The following is a 2,231-nucleotide window of genomic DNA, read 5'->3' as shown; positions in this document are numbered from 1 at the left end:
CGTACTCATTAAACTCAAAACAATATATTCATGTTGGACCAAGCTAAGTCACCACTCACCAATGATATATACTCACAATTACTTTCTTAACTAGATCGAGCCCGGTAATTCTAAGCCCAAACATAGCCCGGTTTAATTATTAGGTCAATAGTTGTATTTGGTTTCAGGTCGAACCGAGCCGGGTTTATCGACCTCTAATATACTCAACAACTTAGGCACAAACCGGCTTCTATAAATTGTGTGAGAGTTATGTATATCCCACATATATATCAAAAGTTCATCGTGATGAATATCTTTCTTGTGCCATTTTTATTTGCCTTGTTAGTTCTTTTTATTATGTTTTCAAACTCCCCCACCACTCTCATTCAAGAAACCTCTCATCATAATATTCCACTTTCATTGTGGTGGCTAACCACATTTCACCTTATTATTATCATCATCATCATTATTATTATGAACCCTAAAAGAAGAAGACACGTTTATCTACTGGATTTTGCATGCTACAAACCTAACCCGAAATGCATGTGCACTAAAGACATGTTCCTTGAGTGCCTAAAGTCCACAGGCAGATTCCAAGATGAGAGCTTGGATTTTCAAAGGAAGATTTTAGATAAGTCCGGCCTCGGCCAGAGGACTCACATGCCGGAGGCTTTATTGGAGATCCCCCCAAACATTTGCTTAGCGGAGGCGGCGAAAGAGACAGAATCGGTGATGGTTGGCGCCATTGATGAGGTTTTGAGGAAGACAAAAGTGAAGGCAGAGGAGATAGGGATAATTGTAACAAATTGTAGCTTGTTGAACACAACACCATCTTTGAGTTCAATGGTTGTGAACCATTATAGGCTTAAGGATGACATTTTGAGTTATAATCTAAGTGGCATGGGTTGTAGTGCTGGACTTGTAGCCATTGATCTCGCCAAAAGACTCTTACAGGTACATCAATTTCAACATACTTGTAAAATAAATAATCAGTGCAACTAGGTATTTTTTTAAAAATTATTATATTATTCAATTTTAAAAAAATTAAAAAATAAATAACTTCTTATAAAAGTGAATATTTAAATTAATTAAATAATATTATTTAAATTAAAAACTAAAAATTTAAAAGATAAGAAGTATTTCTCTAAAATAAAATCTCTTTTTTATTGTTGTTATTATTATTTTTGAATTTTGTTTTGTCTCTATTCTCGAGTTAACCGTTTATTAATACTATATTGAGAAAAAAAAATATTCTGTGTATATCAAAATTNAATTTATTTTTAAAATATATTTAATATATTTTATATTAATATTTAATTTTAATAGTTAATTTTAATATATATTTATCAACTAACAGCTAACATGGTTGACTAATAAATTAGAAACTACAAATAAAAAATGAGGTTTATTTTCTTTAATTTGCTATGCATGGACTACTAATGGGCTTAAATTGACTATACGTTTCATAATAGAGTAAACTATATACATAATATGATATGCTGTGACCTATGTGACTTCGAGAAAGTGTACTATGCTTTATGTATGCTAGGGCGGAGGAGCTAGGATCAATTTTAGAGAGGGACCAAAATTTAATTTCATAATATAAATGAGAATAAAATAAATATTTTAAAAAAATTAAATTAAAATTTATATATAATTTATAAAAGAAATTTAAAACTTGGGAGGGACCATTGTCCCCTTTTTTGTGACAGGCGGAATGCCTAATTTTATTTATAAAGTAAATATCATTATTTCAAGGTTAAATATATTAAGATTTTTGATCGCCTTAAAATTAAATATGAGTAATTTATGATGGTATATAATTTATGAGAAAGTATACAGAGTTAATAGAATATTTGTATAATATGTATAATAGAGATTTAGGGAGTATTAGAGATATAATTATTAGTGTTATCTTTTCTTATCAGTTGAAGCTTTTAGGATGAGTGGTATCATGACATGGTATTAAAATTTTAGATCTAAAAGATTAAGAATTTGATTCTTGGTGGACACCATTGGCTCCCTAGCGGTACTCAATTGAAAATTTATCACTATTCACCAATTAATCAATTAGATTTAGTATAAAAGTCAATTATTAATTTGGTTTATTTTTACCAAAGAAAAAGTTTAAAATTATAATTTTTAATAAAATTATTTTTAAAATATATATTTTATAATATTCATTATTCAGTTAAGTTTTAATTGAATCATTATTCATTAGTATGTATGAAGGACACCACTCATATAAAAAT

The 2,231-nt window shown here is 28.7% G+C and overlaps 1 protein-coding gene across 1 annotated transcript in view; it reads left to right on the top strand.

Annotated features, from left to right (window-relative positions):
• Positions 1-453: 453 nt before the first annotated feature.
• LOC107466484 (3-ketoacyl-CoA synthase 2-like) overlaps positions 454-2,231 on the top strand; it is a 3,206-nt gene continuing 1,428 nt past the window's right edge. The window contains exon 1 of the mRNA XM_016085460.3: positions 454-933. Coding sequence (XP_015940946.1) covers positions 454-933 — 480 coding nt within the window. The remainder of the gene's footprint in view (positions 934-2,231) is intronic.

Source organism: Arachis duranensis, chromosome 9 (genome assembly GCF_000817695.3).
Source record: "Arachis duranensis cultivar V14167 chromosome 9, aradu.V14167.gnm2.J7QH, whole genome shotgun sequence".
NCBI lineage: Eukaryota > Viridiplantae > Streptophyta > Magnoliopsida > Fabales > Fabaceae > Arachis > Arachis duranensis.
This window is presented reverse-complemented; position numbering and strand designations above follow the sequence as displayed.